This window comes from Rhincodon typus, chromosome 21, assembly GCF_021869965.1.
Source record: "Rhincodon typus isolate 14 chromosome 21, sRhiTyp1.1, whole genome shotgun sequence".
In the NCBI taxonomy this organism is placed as follows: Eukaryota; Metazoa; Chordata; class Chondrichthyes; order Orectolobiformes; family Rhincodontidae; genus Rhincodon; species Rhincodon typus.
Genome location: NC_063352.1, coordinates 50,116,849 through 50,132,698, shown reverse-complemented (window position 1 = coordinate 50,132,698; position 15,850 = coordinate 50,116,849). Strand labels below are relative to the sequence as shown.

Here is a 15,850-nt window from a genome sequence, read left to right as displayed (position 1 = left end):
GGGTCTTGGCCCAAAACGTCAGCCTTCCTGCTCCTCTGATGCTGCTTGGCCTGCTGTGTTCATCCAACTCTATACCTTGTTATCTCAGATTCTCCAGCATCTGCAGTTCCTACTATCTCTGAAACTATGTTCTATGTGGGTCCCTTAGTTTTAGTTTCTCCCACAAGAGGAAACATCCTCATGGTATCAACCCTATCAAGTCCTCTCACGATCTTAAATAGACCAAAACTCTAAAATCCAATGGGTACAGGCCTATCCTGTGCAACCTTTCTTTCAGACTTTTCATATAATATCGGTACAATAGTCACCGTCACACAGTGTACTGTCAATTAATAGCTGGTGAATGTTTCTGCTGATCAAGGAGGATTCTGGTGGAAATGGTACGCTTTCCCTAATTCAGGTCAGCAATCCCAAGTTAGATGTGTCACATCCAGCTGCAGAGCAAAGCTCTTCATTATCATTCATAACATAGTACTTCAGTGGCAACTTCTGAGGAGCATCTACTTCTGTACACTGTGACACTGGTTTTTCCCTACTCCAATATCATCCTCATTACCTTATTCAAACTTCCAATTTAGTGCCATGTAAATTGAAGTGTCTGAAGCTTATGTTACTGCAAATTGTTTGAGACCAGGATTTTCCCCGGATTGACTCTTTTTCTATAGGGTACACAATGAATTCCAACAATGGTTTTAAAGTGAAAAGGCAGTTTCCAAACCCATCCATCCCCAGTCTCACTGATTTCACTTTTTATACCCAATTTATTAATTCATTATGGACAGTGAACAGAATCTTGCAAGAAACCCGAGGGAGAGAAAGGTGTAAAAGTTAATGTATAATAAGTTACGAGGAGGTGAAGGAGGGGTAATCTGCTCTGCACCTTTTAACTCCCCATTTGGTCAGCAGAAGTTGTATTTTTAATTTACTTTTGAGCATACAGTTTTCACACTTCAATTGAAATTTTTTTAGCCAAATCAAAACAAAGGAGACAATTACACAGTTTTCTTGAGTGAAAGAAAGAAGGATTTTATAACCTTCCCTTTGCTTCCCTGAAAGAAAATAATAAAAATGCAACATAAAAATTGCACAGATAATAAACTTACAAAGAATGGAGAGGGTAATGGTATCTTGTCCATACAAGAAGATAAAGGCAAGGCAATTACAGTTTAGAACTCTGAGAATCCTTGTGTTGTGAGAATGACTGACTTGTTTTATGTTTTTTTATTTTCAATTTTTTGTATTTTCAAATGTTTTAGTAAAAGTCCATGTAGATAACATCCAATGCCTGTTTAGTTGTTTTGTTTCTTTAACAGTGGTGAAATTTGGTTCTGAGTAAATGTTATTTTTCTATTGGGTACTTTTTAAAAAATTTGTGTTCAAGAGAAAGAGAAGAGTATCCTTGCTGTTACCAGTGTATGTTACTTTCTTTCTCCCTCTGTTGTTCAAAACAAACTACTGAAATATAGTTAATTTAAATATTCCAATTCTAGCTCCATTGCCATCTTTAACTGAACATTCCTCAAATGACCTTTCACCTCCAACATGTGAATTTATTATACAAGGGTGAGTAAAACAAGATAGGCAGATTTCTTGATACTTCACTGACTTGTAATGCCTTTGGCTTAAAATTATAATTCCCATAGCAGCCGGCTTTGTTTATTTCATTTGGGTTGCTTCAGCTTGTCAGTTGATCATAGCAGCCATTAGCATCCTTCAGAGTTAATAGCGTCCTTTTTAAACCATTTTTAATCCAAGAAAGTCTCACGTATTAAAGTCAAATGATGAAAGTTGAAGATTGATAGTGTATTTTTGTTGCCATTATTATAGCATACATGAATATAAATTCTCCAGCAATTTACAACAACTTTATCAAAAACATTCTTTGGAATCTGATCTGGCAGGCAGAATTTAATGTTGTGAAGGGGGCTCACCCACTGGTTTGAAAACAAACGAGAGACTTGCATCCTTATTATACTGCACTGTATTCTATTGTATCTCGGTCTGAAAACACCTGAAAGGCTTAATACTGGGGAATGCCTAAAGAAGCACCCATCATGATGATATCATATAGACTTGTGGGCAGTGCAATTTACGATCTTGAAGGAGTGAGACCTGATATCTGGTCCATCTCTAAGTCTGTAACATTACCTATCAGACTAATGTAAGCTGCAACTAGTTGCCAACAAGGAATAAACTAGACCTTGTTAACTACAAGAAACTATTCCAGTTACACCAGCCAGTGGTTTTCCTCAACCACATTAGATAAATAGGCCTTGTAGTTTCTTACACTTAAACAGGAAGGTGACAGCAATCTCCATCATGAACAGTAGATCACACAGCATAGTGAGCAGGCACTGCCCATACAACATGGAGGCAGTGATGTGGATTTGATCTGATTGCTCGTAGACTCAGACTTAGCTTGAAGTTGCCTGCTCATACAGTATAGTCAGCTGCAGGGAAGAGCTGAAGATTTAAGATCCTTACAGAAGAAATCCTCATGACAATCCTCAACAAGGAGGAATACTCCACATGCTCAAACCTAGTAACAGACACACTGCAACAGGAGAGTTAGCAACTCCCTCGATAAGGAATATTAGTGACAGCAAAGCAGATACAGACTGCTTTGTGAAGCAGTGGTCTGTGGGAGAGGTTCCAAGTTGCGGTTCATCAGTGAATGAACTGACATTGGAGTCTGTGGGTATGGCTTAAAATCCCTGGTGGACCAGGGAAATTTTAAAATGGTGCAACACTCTGGGCTAGTAAAATGAGAAGTTAAAATATAACCTACAGCTCAAACTGAACATCAGTGCCATATCAACCAAACACCAGGAGGTGTGGCTACAGAAAAAAAAGAAAGCCACCATGAAAAGAATATTTATCTGAGATTGAGGCATCACCAAGGCAATAATAATTGATAATATTGGGCAGATTAAAAATCTAAGCAAACCTGGTTTAATGGAGATAGAGAGTTTAGGACAGTTAATTCTGGACACAGGAATATTAGGAGATCCTTCAAAAGAGCAGGAATCATTTACTTCGACCATGAGGAGCAAGAATCATTCAGTAAAATAGGGATTAAAGTGGGAATCATTTATTAAAGTTGTGAACAGGAGGATTCATACAATGAAGCCTCAGAAAACATAGTAACTTTCCAGTTTACCTGTGAATGGTGGGAATCTTCCATTTAAGCTGTAAAACACTAGAAATTTCCTGAACAGCAGCAAAGCAGCAAGCCTGCTGTTACTGTGAAAACAAATCTTCCACGCAAGCAATAGGAATAAATAACTTCAGGGCAACCTGCTAGAAGTGCCTGTATATAAAATTATGAGAGGCATGGATAAATAAGGTGGATAGTTGGATACTTTTTCCCAAGTGTAATTGTCAGAAAGTAGGGGGCAAAGTTTGGTTGGAGTGGGGTGCGGTGGGTGGAATTTAAAGAAGATGTGTGAACCAATTTTTTTTAAATTCAGGGTGATTGTTCTTGGAACACGCTGCCGGGTAGGTGGTAGAATCAAATATGATAGCAACATTTATCAGGCAGTTAGACAGACACATGAACAGGCAGGGAATAGAGGGATACAGACCATGTGCAGGCAAATGGGATTAGTTTAAAATGGCATCATAGTGGGCACAGACACATTGGCCAAAGGGCCTGTTCCTATGCGGCACTTTTCTATGTTCTGTGTTCAGAGGTAACATTGCCAGGAGATCTAATTTCAGAGATGGGTCAAATGGAATGCAGAATTAGACATCTTAGTGAAAACAGTTTCTGTGGTACAGTATACCTTCCAGGTCAGCAGCAGCTCTTACCCAGGACTCTGTCATGTCTCCCTGCTTCCCCCCCCCCCCTCTCCCCCCCCTCACCCTCACCCCATCCCAATGCTTTAGGATTGCTGAAAAACTCCTCCTTTCCATTTTGAATTGATCAGCCTTTTCCCACTCCCTCAAAAATTGAACTCTGACATTCCCCCCAACCACCTGAGTATTGTCACCCCAGTAGATGGTCAACCTGCAGGACCAAAGCCTCTGGAAGATAATTCTGTGCCCCACAGAAGTCTAAGTCTATTAATCTGACAGTTAACCTGCTGGGAAATTAAGACATCACCTGGAAAATCTCTCCTTTTATCCCCAGTTGCAACCCCCCTCAGAAAATCTACACTAGTCAAGTTACCCAAAATCCAGATACCATCAACATCTTGAGAAAATCTTGTATTCATAAGCAAAAAGAGGAGTGGAAATGGCAGAGCAGTTCAGGAGGCATGATATGTTGTCCTCCAGTGAGGCACAGGGCACTTTAATGCAGCAGGAAGGTAATCCTTACGCAGCCGAGAAGCCCTACAGACAGGTACAGGCACTGGAACCAGATACCATCGCATTCAATGGCAGGAGAATAGTTTCAAAGACCAGAATGCAATGCTGCGAAGCATTCAGTGATCTTGCAGGAATCATCAAGGTCAGTGAATGCATCTTCAATTGCTTACAACTGAATGATGAACCCAAAATACTGCTCCATTTGTGACCCGCCTCCCACCAGTTTCTAAAAAGCACAACTAAATTAACTAAATATCAAATAATTAGCTTTACCTCAAACTTAAGCATGCTATCGTAGTTCAGACGCAGAAATAAGCAAAGTTTGCAAGGAAACGCAAATAATGAGAGAGCTAACCAGTAGTACACTCCACTTGAGCTCAATAATGAATCTTTAATTGAAAACAGTCGCACTGTATACCAACTTGGTGAATAAATTGTGAAAAGCTTGAGCCTGATGTCGATCCTAAGAAGTCAGAGTTCAAGCAGAACATTTCTTCTTCGCCAGGAAGAATCAGCGGTCCCAGAAACAGAGATCATGCCAAGCAAGAAGCAATTCTCAAATAGTACATCTGAGGAAGCAAATATATTGGTTTTACCAGGAATTGCGATCACTGAGGGTGAATTAAAGCATTCAACTTAATGAACAAGTTGAGACAGAAGAGTCTATGCCTTCAACACAGATGGCAGACTGAAAATGAAAACCTGTCGACACATTTTGAAGACATGGTGAATATAACTATGGAAGTTACCAGTGAAATGGGATGACAAGTGTCCACAGATCCAAACGGTTAAAAAGAAACTGCCTAGTGGAGAGATCCAGGATACTGAAAGCCAGGAAATATTGTTTTAACACAGCCACACAACTTTGCAAAAGAATTTTGTGAGATTAAAGGTCCTGCAGGTATCACATTGGAACAATTGCCTGAGTCAGCATGAAAGATGTCTTCAGGGAAGGAAATCCAAGAGATAAAATGTTCCACCAGTTTAAGGGGATTCACAGACCATGGAATGTTGGGTACAGAATCAGTCAACAGTCTTCAGGCCTACCAGCCTTCAAATTCTGAAGAGAATGCATTAAGGAAGAGTAATGAATTGATCATGCTGCCTAAATTTGTGAAGTCAGAGAACCTGCAGGGACGTGGTACAGTGGTGAATTTGATCATAGAATCAGGCAGTATAGAAGAGGCCCTTTCGCACATTGGGTTTGTACTGCTAAAAATACACCACGACCTACACTAGCCCCACTTCTCTGCACAAGTCCAACAACCTTGAATGTTAAGACATTTCAAGTGTTCCTCTAAGTACTTTTTAAAAGGTTGTGATGTTATTCTCATAAGCAGTGCACCACTCTGGGTGAAAAACATTTGCCTCAAATCACCTGGAAACCTTCTGTCTTTCACTTTAAAAGCATACTTCCTTGTTCTTGACTCTTTGACCAAGGGGAACAGCTACTTTCTGTTCACCCTGTCCATGCCCCTCATAATGTTATACACCTCTATCAGGTCCCCGCTCAACCTTCTCTGCTCCAAAGAAAATAACCCAAGTTTATCCAGCCTCTCTTCCTAGCTGAAATGCTCAATTCCAGGCAATATCCTGGTAAATCTCTTTCTGCACCCCCTCCAGTGCAATCACATCCTTCCTATAGTGTGCTGACCAGTTGATTTATATTATTTATACAAAAGTATAATGTGAAAATAGGGGAAAAAGTGTTTGAAAGGATTAATGCTGAGGAGTGTCTTAAGCACCACCCACTATGCTGATATCATTTGGACTCAGGACATATGGATCTCAAAAGACTAAGACCTTACATCAAGATCTTCCTCATAGACATCCAAGTGGCTTTCTTCTCCCAAATTGGAACAAGTGGGTCCTATAGATAACACCCAAAAAGAGGACGGTGGTGGAACATCTCCCAGATGAATCTCACCATGATGAGCTATGGGGAGGATACATCATACAAGAGGATATATTGGTCCTGAGCCAAGTGTAGAGTGGGGAGCCTATGCCATACAGCAGCCATTAAACAGTTTGGCAAAGTGACTGAAAGATTGATGGAAAAGCGGACTGTGAGTAATTAACCAGACATTAACACAGCCCCTCAGATCTGCACTATTGTGTCCAATTTTGCTGTACATTAACTCTGGCACAACTTGACAAGAGAAGGTTCTAATGAATATTCATTAAAATCTGCAAAAGTCTGGCTTGAGTGCCAACATATAAGTGATACCCACTCCATGTAGAGTCCCTCAATTAACCGATTTTAATTGCCATGTAGTGGCAACACATTGATGGTAGCCGCTTCATCACACTGGAAAGAAAAAGAACATCGCAAGGACTGCAGTCGTTCAAGAAGGTAGCATGCCACCACCTTTTGCAGAGCAACCAGGAATGTACAATAAATGCTGGCCCAGCCAGCGATGCCCAAATCACTGAACTAACTTTTTTAAAATGTAGCACTCAATTGCCAGCCAATGACTGTCTCCGATAAGTGATAATCTAACCATCACCCCTTTACATTCAATGGTGTGAATTACTAAATATCTTACTATCAACTTACTGTAGGGTTACCATTGACCAGCAACTGAACTAACCAGCTATATAAATACAATAGATACAAGAAGCTAGGAATACTGCAGCAAGTAACTCACAATGTGACTCCCCAAAGTCTGTTCACCATCTACAGTCATAAGTCAGGAGTGTGATGGAATACTCTCCACTTGCCTGGATGAATGCAACTCCAAAATCTGCAAGCTCAAGAGTCTTGACACCATCCAGGACACTCAGTAATAGTAGTGTATGCCCTCTACAAGATATACAATCTATCTCCTCTCACCTTAAACCTGTGCCCTCTAGTTTTCAATTCCCCATCCCTGGGAAAAAGATTATATGCATTCATTCTATCTATGCCCCCATGATTTCATACACCTCAATAAGGTCAACCCCAACCTCCCACGTTCCAAGGAATAAAGTCCTATCCTGGCCAACCTCTCCTTATAACCCAGGCCTATTAGTCCTGCCAACATCCTCATAAGTCTTCTTTGCACACTTTCCAGTTTAACTTTGTCTAACAGGGTGACCAAAACTGTACACAGCACTCCAAGTGAGGCCTCACTAACAATTTATACAACTGTAACATTAAGTCCCAACTCCTATACTCAATGCCTCAACTGATGAAGCCCAGCATACTAAATGCCTTCTTCACCACCCTTGTCTATCTGTGACACCGCTTTCAACGAACTATGTACTTGTACTCCTGGGTCCCTCTGTTCCACAACACTCCTCAGGATCTCATCAGTACTGTAATATTCTATGATTCTACAAAGGATAGGATGAATAGCCAAGGTGTTTTTACCCCAGTAGAGTCCAAAACTAGAGGGCATAGGTTTAAGGGGAGAGGGGGAAGATTTAAAAGGGATCTAAGGGATAACTTTTTCATGCAGACAGTGGTGTGTGGATGGATTGAACTGGAAGGAGAAGTGGTGGAGGCTGGTACAGTTACAACGTTTAAAGGGCATCTGGATGGGTACATGAAAAGGAAGCCTTTAGAGGACTATGGGCCAAGTGCTGGCAAATGGGATTAGATTATTTTGGGATATGTGGTTGGCATTGTAGAGTCAGACAGCTCAAATACAGATGTTTCAGTCCAATCAGTCCATGCTGACCATAATCCCAGATTAAAGTCATCCCATCTGCCTGCACTTGGCCCAAATCTGTCCAAATATTTCTTATTCATGAACTTATCAAAGTGTCTTTTCAAAGTTGTAATTGTAGCCGCACCCAAAAACTTCCTCTGGAAGTTTATTCCACACACAGCCACTCTTCAAAAAAATTGAGAGACTTCTGAACTACCTTCTTACTTTTTGTGACAGTCATCTATCTATCTGGCCTGATCCTGCTGCGTAATTACTTCTCTAAATCTACTAGCCATCTAACTCTGTCCTCAATGACATTAAGCCTAAAAAGAAGCAGCTTACAATAGCACCTTATACAAAATAAACTATTTTTCTTTACCCAAAGTGATAGTATAAAGCATCCAAAAAATAATAAGTAAAAGAACCATTAATTAATGAGTGAAAGGTTTATTATCACTGTATTTCATTGTAAAATACACATGAAAAGCTTTCATTTGTCATTATAATCTGGCACCATTTTGATAGTTTAAGAGAGAGAAAATGAAAAGATATAGCTTAAAGAGAAGTCCAGCTGTGTACGAGTTCTGACCCAGCTCACCACCACCACCGCTGCCTCGCCAGACCCAACCAACATTGCAGCTGCCGATCCTCAGGTACCATCTTCACCATGAGGCCCCATTCACCTTCACCACCACCCATGCCAGGCACACCAATAGAGACTAAAGTAAGGTAGAAGACAATATAAAATGTTTCAGATAAAAAAGGCAAGGAAGAGTCCTGATGATCACATACCCCTTCAGCAGAATCTGGTGTCTGTTATATCAATTGATATAACGTATTAACCATGGCTGTTAACTGTTGTTTGAGAGATAAATAAAAGTATTTAAGAGCAATCAGATAGGCCATCTTAACTTTTCTCACAATACAAGGTAGCCAATAATATTTTTGGGGCTGCCCTTAACTCATTGGATTTCTATGCAAAGGTTCAGTCTTGGGTCCCTCAATAAAGGTCAAGTTTCATTGACGACAATGTATAAAACCTACCATTAGATTCACTTTGGGCTCCTGATTGGCTTCAGACTCTACCAACTCGACTAGGACAGTGTTTATTAATGCTAATGGGTTTTGTAAGAAGAAGAATAGTCATCATTATCAAGAGTCATTACAAAGGAGATCTTCCTTTCACATCCTACAACACGCTGACGGAGTAATTATTCTATTTTCTTGATTTAAGTCATATAATCCCCTCAGGTATATTTCCATAAACAAAGCCTCTGTCCCTTTTAACGGCAGCAACACCTGATACAGTATCCAGCAGAACTGGGATACTCCAGGGTTGAACAGAATGAGTTCAGAGTGTAATTTCTTACTGAATGAGCACAGTCCTCTGGAACACGACATGTCACAGCTGAGTCACCTTGGGAATGGGCCTCTAAGAATGAAATGTCTGTCCAGATCTACAGGTCTTGAACACAAACACAAAAATAAGAGATGTTCGGCTGCGAGACAAACATCAAAAGAAGGCAGAGGATATATCTACAAATTGTCCAAACAGTTTAATGGTCACCTGGTATTCAGATCAAAAATGGATAGTGGGGGAGAGAGGGGCAAGGTCAGCTTCAATATGTGAATCATGGCCGTCCATGTGCTATCAGATCCTAACTACAGGCAAAGTTATGGAGTAGGAATCATCCCATTTCTGTGATCCTGCTCACCTGTGTGCGGCAGGTTCTGGAAGTCAGTCATCTCCCAGATCACGAGAAATGACATAGAGTGCACTGAGGCAAAAAGTGAGAAAAATAGACTCTACAAATGGGAAGCAGTTAAAAAAGAACCTCTCACGATTTCCCTCTATCATGGCTAAATACTTCCCCTCAAATCACAAAACTCTCTTGTGAATCAGACCTAACACACTTAAACTATTCAGAAGACAGTTTAGATTCTAAATTTCTTATTTTAGAGGTAATTGTGAGGTGCTATGCTCCAGATGCAATTCATTTGCTCAAACTACTCTTAAGCAAAACACAGTTTATTCAAAACGACGGGGTGTAGGGCTGGATGGGCACAGCAGGCCAAGCGGCATCGTCGGAGCGGGGGGGCTGACGATTTGGGCCTGGACCCTTCCTCGGAGGTGGGGGAGGGGAGGGGTGTTCTGAGGTGGGTGGGGTGGGAGGGGGAGGCGGGTGGGGGGTGGATGGAGGGGAGGATGGGTGGAGGGGAAACAGACAGGTCAAAGGCCCCCTTGACCTGTCCATCCTCCCTGGACTGACCTATCTCCTCCCTACCTCCCCACCTACACTCACCTTTACTGGCTCCATTTCAGCCCCTTTGACCTGTCTGTTTCCTCTCCACCTATCTTCTCCTCTATCCATCTTCTATCCGCCTCCCCCTCTCTCCCTATTTATTTCAGAACCCGCTTCCCCTCCCCCATTTCTGATGAAGGGTCTAGGCCCGAAACGTCAGCCTCTCTGCTCCTATGATGCTGCTTGGCCTGCTGTGTTCATCCAGCCCTGCACCTTGTTGTCTCGGATTCTCCAGCATCTGCAGTTCCTACTATCTCTCACTCCTCAGGACCTTACCATTTACTGTATAAGTCCTACTTTAGTTTGACTTTCAAAAGTGCAACACCTTACACTTACCTGTATTGAATTGCATTTGTCAATCGTCAGCCCACTTCTCCATCTGATCAAGATCCTTCTGTAATTTTTGATAATCTTCTTCGTTATCAATTATATCTCCTAATTTTGTATCATCCACAAACTTACTAAATCATGCCTTGTACATTCACATGCAGATCATTTATTTAAATAACAATTAACAAAGGTCCCAGCACCAACCCCTGTACTACACCACTAGCCACAGGCCTCCAGTCCAAGAAACAACCTTCAACCATCACCCTCTGCTTCCTACCACCTGCTTGCTTTAAAGCTCTGGGATACAAATCGCTTGGCTCTGGCCTCCTGGTCACTCTTTAGTAGTGGCAGTTTTGTCGGCCGGGTAGGGAGGCACAATGAGGGAGTGCGTTAATGTCTCGTTGGTTATATTGTTGAGTTTGTTAATGTCTTTATTTAAAATTAAGATGTGGCTGTTAATTATCTGAGTACACTTAAATATTTACAGACAGACAGCGAGCACCTGTAATCTGGGTTGAGGTCCTACAAGACTGCATTGAAAATACACTCTTCTCATGTACAGAATCTCTACAGTGTGGAAACAGAACATTCAGCCCAACAAGTCCACACTGATTCTCCGAACAGCATCCACCCAGACTCACCCCACTACCCTATCCCTGCAGTTCGTTCCCATGGCTAACCTACGTATCCCTGGACATTACGGGACAATTTATCATGGCCAAGCAACCTAACCTGCACATATTTAGACAGTGGGAGGAAACCAGAGCATGCAGATGGAACCCACACAGACACGGGGAGAATGTGCAAACTCCACACAGACAATCACCCAAGGCTGGAATTGAAGTCGGGTCCCTGGCATTTTGAGGCACTGTGCCACCTACAAAGGAAGGTATCTGTTTTCTGTCTCACTGATTAACTTCAATTCCATTTGACAGGGGAATAATCTTGGGAAGGTCTACCCCTGTTATGCACAGGATACCTCTAAATGATAAACCCATCTCTTCATTCCTGCTTTTTCACCTCAAATGCTGATAAAATAGACTCCTCACTCTCACCCACCAGCTCAACCGCTCGCACCAACCACATAAGGCTTGCAAAGCATAATATTTGGATTAAATTACTCATTAACAGCTCAATTACCCTTTAATGGATCTTTTTTTAAAATGACATATGGGTATCAATTTTAACACCTACCTGCTATGGTGTTATGGGAAGCCAGTGAGTTGACATCAGGTTTGTGATTTGGCATCATTGCATTATCCCAACTGTCTGGAAAGGCAAACATATAAACCCTACCATTAATTAGGCTTAATTTTGAATTTCAGTTAGTTCTTTTTTTATGCTGTGTCTAAAGGAGTTTATGAGGATTTGTTCAGACATATTCTACCGGCCATATGTATTCAAGCTACTTCTTACAGTAGAGCATGACAATTTGCTTCCAACAGTTAATGAGATTTTCATGGGATACAGACACAGATTGGCCTACATAGCAGCTAAATAGCAACTGACAGAGCATGAATCTTTTATGACTCCCAAAAGTTAGATTAATGCTTAGGCTAGAACAGATTTAAAGCTGAAATATTGATCATATTAAATATGAGGCAAAGGAACTGATGCAGAAAATGAAAGACCTCAAATGGCTGGAGTGTTATTGATGAACCTAGGTGACTGTACTCCTTGTTTTATGAGCACGCTTTGGATCAATGTGGCAGACAGTAACTGGAGGTTAAATGGAAATAAATTATTCAGCTTTGGTCATTGTAACTTCTGAAATATAAAAACAAAATTCATGACTTGAATACTTTAGCTCCACAAGTTCAGGCTTGATTTGTTTCCTTTGATGATGGCTCACCTGCCCTGTGCAGTTGTCACATGAACGCTCGAACAACTTTATTGTGTGACTGCTTAGCCTGGGTGACTGCAGCAGCTGTGATTTAAAAGTGGAATTCCAGGCCATGCACAAGATCTGTTATGTGTGAACGTGTTCCTACTATTCCAAATAGGACTGTGAGTATGGCTATTTGTAACAGCAAAGGGTTTTCAGTGTAGTTGATCAAAAATATCAGCAGCAATTCTACAGCTGTACTTCATACTGTAGGTTCATAGTACCAGCGTCAGAGTGAGAATGTCCAAGGCCCAGCCACTTGAGTCTATGTTGGGAGAGGGGTTGAGTGGGATCTGGGCAAGAGGAGGGAACAAAATTCCATTTCACTCTTCCACAGCTGACTTCATTTGTATATCTACTGTGTATTGAAATTGCCTTACAATATTATTTTGCCATTTATTTTTATTAAAATTCTGTTCATAAAATATTTATGTAATAGTTGCATTATACCATTATACTAAGTTCAAATAAACTGCTAGTGTAACAATGTTTATAAATTTATTAAAAGTTGCTTCTTTGATATAAATGACAAACCTTGTAGCCTACCAAAGGTGCTTTTCAAACAACATCGCAGAATTCTTTAATCACGTGAGGAATGGTCAATTTGAATCTGTGAAAATGTAACAGGGATGCAGGGCCTGATTTTTGATTGCTACCAGGTTGCGACTAGGTGCGGGCGTGATTTCAAAATCATTGTCACTACATCCCACAGCATCCAGAACAGTTTTTAAAGGGAGACCATTAGGTGCTTGTTAATGGGCCAAGGAGGCCTGGAGAGACATTTTTTAAAGAGGATTTGACAAACCCAAACAGTCTGCTGCACACTAATGCACAGCTGAGTGGTTAACTTTAGGCTGAAGGAAGCAATTATTCTTTAACAGTAAGTGTAATTAGGATCTCGTATATCCTGGGCCAGATGTGTGCAGCACCTGTGTTTAGGGCCAGTCACCCTCCACATCCCCCTTTATACTGCTGAACTTCTGAGGCAGTCACTGCTCCCTTCAGCAAGGCAATGGCAGGCTCCAATATGGCAGTAGGGCCAGGCAGGCAGCTCCCACTTCTGGTGAACTTGACTCCTATAGGATTAGGGCACCAGTACTTCTAAGTAGTGTTGCATGAACAACGTGGTTGAGACACATTTCAGGCAATGCGTTCCCAAGTCTCATGTTCAGCATGCAGCTCATAGAGGAACTGATCAGGTAGTGCCATGCCCGCTGCACTGAACTGAGACTCAAGGTGCTATTCTGAGAATGAGTCCTGTACCAGTTCTTCTGAGGTGGGGTTAAATCAACTTTCCTGGGAAAAAACAATACTGCTGTGAGTATACAAACACCCAAAGACGTAATACCATTGGCAAATCTACATTCTTTCTTGAGGCTTAGCATGTCACTTTTTGAACAATGTGCTGTGGAAGATGGCAAAAAGCATTGAACAGCAGAGCAATTCTCAACCTTCCACAGTCTATCAAGTGTTCATTGTTGAAGATTTTAACATATTTAAGGTTGGAATTTATTTTTGAGTGTAACATAAAACAGGCAATGTAGCAGCATATTCAGTTTCACTGACATTTATAAAAGGCAGTCAGCATAATATAGCCGGCTCTGTGATGACACCAAGAGAGACATTCCATATCACATCATAGCTCAAAGCAAAGCAATTGTTCTCTTCCTCATTTGTACTTTAACCACCTGCTTTGTGTTTTATCTCAGTTTGGAATACCTGTAGCCCATTGGTTTCAATGTTCAGTGTGTGGATGATTGATTGATTGATTTATTGTTGTCACATGTACAGAGATACAGTGTTGTTTTACCCTATTACAAAGTGCAATAGGGTAGCAGAACAGAATGCAAAATACAGTGCTCCAGCTGTAGAGAAGGTGTAGAGAGAGAGGGATTAGAATTAACATTTGAGAGGTCCATTCAAAATTCTGAAAACAGCTGGGAAGAAGCTGTTCTTGAATCTGTTCGTACACGTATTCAAACTTTTATATCTTCTGCCCAACAAAAGAGGGTGGAAGAGAGTATAACTAGGGTGGGAGGAATTTTTGATTATGTTGATTGCTTTCCCAAGGCAGCATGAAGTATAGTTGGAATCAATGGTGATGTTAAGGCTTTAGCAATAAAGAGTTACAAACGTCCGATCAGAAATGCTCCATGATGGTGACCTGACTAGTAGGCCATCAAAGGCCAGTTTATAAAATAATGAGTGATACTTTATTTTTAAACTAGCTTCTATGTATGTTTGGAAGTGGTGGAGGGTGGTAAAAGGATGGGTACGTGAATAGAAAGGGTTTATATTGATATGGGCAAAATGCTGGCAAATGGGATTGATTAATTTAGGATATCTGGTCGACATGGACGAGTTGGACTGAAGGTCTGTTTCCATACTGTACAACTCTATGACTCTATGGTTCTATGTTTACCTCACACAGAAATAAACACGTTTTTCAGGGCTACCTCTGCCATATTATTTCAAGTATTTGTGTAGATCTTAATCCAAATGAGTAAGTTCTTTCTTTCCTTATCATTGACACAGGACCAGGTGATGGTGCCAACACACAGCAGCTCCGAGCACATCTTGGAAACTTGAAAAAGGCAAATAATTTGCCTGTAAGGACCCAGAGAGTGACTGGCACCAATCCACACATCAGACCAGATGGTAAATACAGGAAATGACCACATGTAAAAAACATTTGGATGGTATGAATGGCGGATTTGTGAAGTACAACAGAATTGAGAATAACCTGCAAAGAACATCATTCAAGATTACAATCTTCTCCAACCGAATTACTAAACTGCAAGGGAATAAGAATTTTATACATTTTTCCTTTCTTAAGAACAAACCAGCAGAACCTAAAGTGAATGGTTATTTTAGACAATAATACTGCTGCCAGGCACCTAGTCAGGTGAAAATCTTGCATCATTTTGTGCTTATATACAGACTATAAGTGAGGGTTGTACAAGGTGTGTGATCTCTAAAGCAGTAAAAGTGCAAATCTTTTGAGTACTGCAGAGGATTGATAGCCAGCTCATTGAGTAAGGAAGGCCATTGGCAGCTTTCAAAATCTGCATTATTGTATCATATGACTACCAACAAAATATTTTGTAAATTTCTTTCTCACAAATGTATAATTGCATAATTAAAAATCTGTTTTAAAAAAAGCCAACGGCATTTTTATTGTCTCATCTCACTGGGGCAGTACGCTGGAAATCAAGCCTCACTATTCCCGGCACCATGATGAATATGATAAGATTTATTCTAAAATTTCAAAATTTATTCTAAAAAAGCAGGTAAATCTATCTCAGGACAATGGATGCATTCAAGAAAGAAATATGGAGAGTACAGAGCCAATATGTTCCAATAAAGAAAAACTGTGGGATTATCAGATC

General features: G+C 40.8%; 1 protein-coding gene across 1 annotated transcript in view; it reads left to right on the top strand.

The window, feature by feature from the left end:
• LOC109910406 (kinesin-like protein KIF19) overlaps nucleotides 1-15,540 on the top strand; it is a 247,157-nt gene extending 231,617 nt beyond the window's left edge. Inside the window, exon 19 of the mRNA XM_048609643.1 lies at nucleotides 14,997-15,540. Within this exon, the coding sequence (XP_048465600.1) occupies nucleotides 14,997-15,136 (140 nt within the window). The 3' untranslated portion in view covers nucleotides 15,137-15,540. The remainder of the gene's footprint in view (nucleotides 1-14,996) is intronic.
• Nucleotides 15,541-15,850: the final 310 nt, after the last annotated feature.